Raw genomic sequence first — 2,138 nt, forward strand, 5'->3', positions numbered from 1 at the left:
TAGTTCCAGGACAGGCTCCAAAGCCACAGAGAAACCCTGTCTCGAAAAACCAAAAAAAATTTAAAAAAAAATAAATATGTCATTTGGGCAGGGTAGAGCTTTCGAATCGTCGTAGCTACTGTGGTAGCCGTCGACGAGTAGGAAGGTTTGAGGCCAGGTTGAGCTTCTGTCTCAAGGGGCGGGGCTTAGCTTCAGGTCTTTGTTAGTTTCCCTAGCATGCACGAGGCCTCGCGCTTGACCTCTAGTACCGCCAAAGGAAAAAATGCAATATGATCTATTTTCAAATTATATGAATGCACGTGCAGCCTGCTCCCTTTGTTGCTGACCGCAAGCATTGCCTCTTCCTTTTTACAGGATCCCTGTTCACGTCGACTAGGAACCCGTTCACCTTGGTTGAGCGTTTCCGTAGGGAACCGATTTCTGGTAACACTACGTTTGTCCCACCCCCTTCTGGATATTTTGATTGGCTGTCAGTCTACTTCCTGGTCTCTGATTGGTCGAAGGCCTCCCGGGCCCAGAGCACCGCTTCTGCGGGCAACAGTCCGGGGCGGGCGAGGTGCCGGGCGGGTGCAGCCATGGCGTAAGGCGGCTTGTGGGCGCGGCGCCCGGCAGGCCTTGAAGGCCTGTCATTGCCAGCGTCCACGAGAGCCACTACTTCGGAACGATGATGACCAACGGGGTAGTGCACGCCAACTTGTTTGGCATTAAGGACTGGGTGACGCCCTATAAGATCGCGGTCCTGGTGCTGCTGAACGAGATGAGCCGCACGGGAGAAGGCGCAGTCAGCCTCGTGGAGCGGCGGAAGCTCAACCAGCTGCTCCTGCCACTGTTGCAGGTGAGAGGCGTCCATCCTCTCCCGCCCGTTTCCGCTCGCCGACTATCGGCCCCGCCCTGGGCCTGGGGGCGGGGAAGGTTCAGTCGTGGGCCTTCCTTCGGGCCGGGGTTCACCTGCAGCTCTGCTCTAGGGAAACCTGGAAACGTTCCGGGGATGCTTCTAGCTAACGCTAATTGAGCACCTGCGATGGGCAGGCGCTTTCCATGCATTCATTTGCAGGCCTCATTGGTCCCCTGTATTACCTGAGTGACTAGGGGGAGGCCTTCTGGAAAGCGGGGTACACATAATCTTGAGCTCTGGAGAACAAGGATAGGAATTGCAGATGCTCTTCCCTCTAAAGGACTGTAGTAAATAGAATCATGACATATCAGTGTTGCTCAAACTTATATGTGGTGGATACTGGAGATGGTTTTATTTTATTTTGCAGACTTAGATTGTAGCTCCACTGACTGGAGAGAGTTCATTAAACCCTTTTGAAGCTCGACTTTCTCTCTGTAATGTGAGAAAGATGGTAGACACAATTGGCATTCATTTTTAAAAGACTTGCTTATTTTATATGTATGAATGTTTTGCCTGACTGTATGTATAGTGTGCTGCGTGCCCATATAGAAATCAGAAAGCCGGGCGGTGGTGGTGCACGCCTTTAATCCCAGCACTCGGGAGGCAGAGGCAGGCGGATCTCTGTGAGTTCGAGGCCAGCCTGCTCTACAAAGGGAGTTCCAGGACAGGCACCAAAGCCACAGAGAAATCCTGTCTCGAAAAACCAAAAAAAAAAAAATCAGAAGAAGGTGTGGTTTTCCTTGGAACTGAAGTTGCAGATGGTTGTGAGCCACCATGTGGGTGCTGGGAATTGAACTAAGGTCCTCTGTAAGATCAGTCAGTACTCCTAACCACTGAGCCATCTCTTCAGACCTAATTGGCATTTATAAGGGTTTCCATAATTTGTAACTCTCAGCTGTATTCATATTTCTAGTATTATAAGGGCATATTATCTCAAAAGCCATAATACTAAAATTTAGTAACTAAAAAAGAAATAGTGGTTTTAATAGCTTAACTCTCACCTGCCTGCCAGTTTTAAAAAAAAAAAGTGGGTTGTTTTTTTCTTTTTTGGCCATTTGGAATTCTTTTTGATTCTTTGCCGAGACAGCTACTAGTTTTTTTTTAATTAATTAATTTATTTATTAAAGATTTCTGTCTCTTCCCCGCCACCGCCTCCCATTTCCCTCCCCCTCCCCCAAGCAAGTCCCCCTCCCTCGTCAGCTCAAAGAGCAATCAGGGTTCCCTGACCTGTGGGAAGTCCAAG

At 49.1% G+C, this 2,138-nt stretch overlaps 1 protein-coding gene across 2 annotated transcripts in view; it reads left to right on the top strand.

Moving 5' to 3' along the window:
• Window positions 1–524: 524 nt before the first annotated feature.
• The window catches only part of Anapc5 (anaphase promoting complex subunit 5), a 38,339-nt gene continuing 36,725 nt past the window's right edge, over window positions 525–2,138 (top strand). For both annotated transcript variants that reach the window (XM_005344437.2, XM_005344438.2), the window contains exon 1: window positions 525–835. In XM_005344437.2, coding sequence (XP_005344494.1) covers window positions 665–835 — 171 coding nt within the window. In that variant the 5' untranslated portion in view covers window positions 525–664. The remainder of the gene's footprint in view (window positions 836–2,138) is intronic.

This window comes from Microtus ochrogaster, chromosome 2 (assembly GCF_000317375.1).
Source record: "Microtus ochrogaster isolate Prairie Vole_2 chromosome 2, MicOch1.0, whole genome shotgun sequence".
Taxonomy (NCBI): Eukaryota; Metazoa; Chordata; class Mammalia; order Rodentia; family Cricetidae; genus Microtus; species Microtus ochrogaster.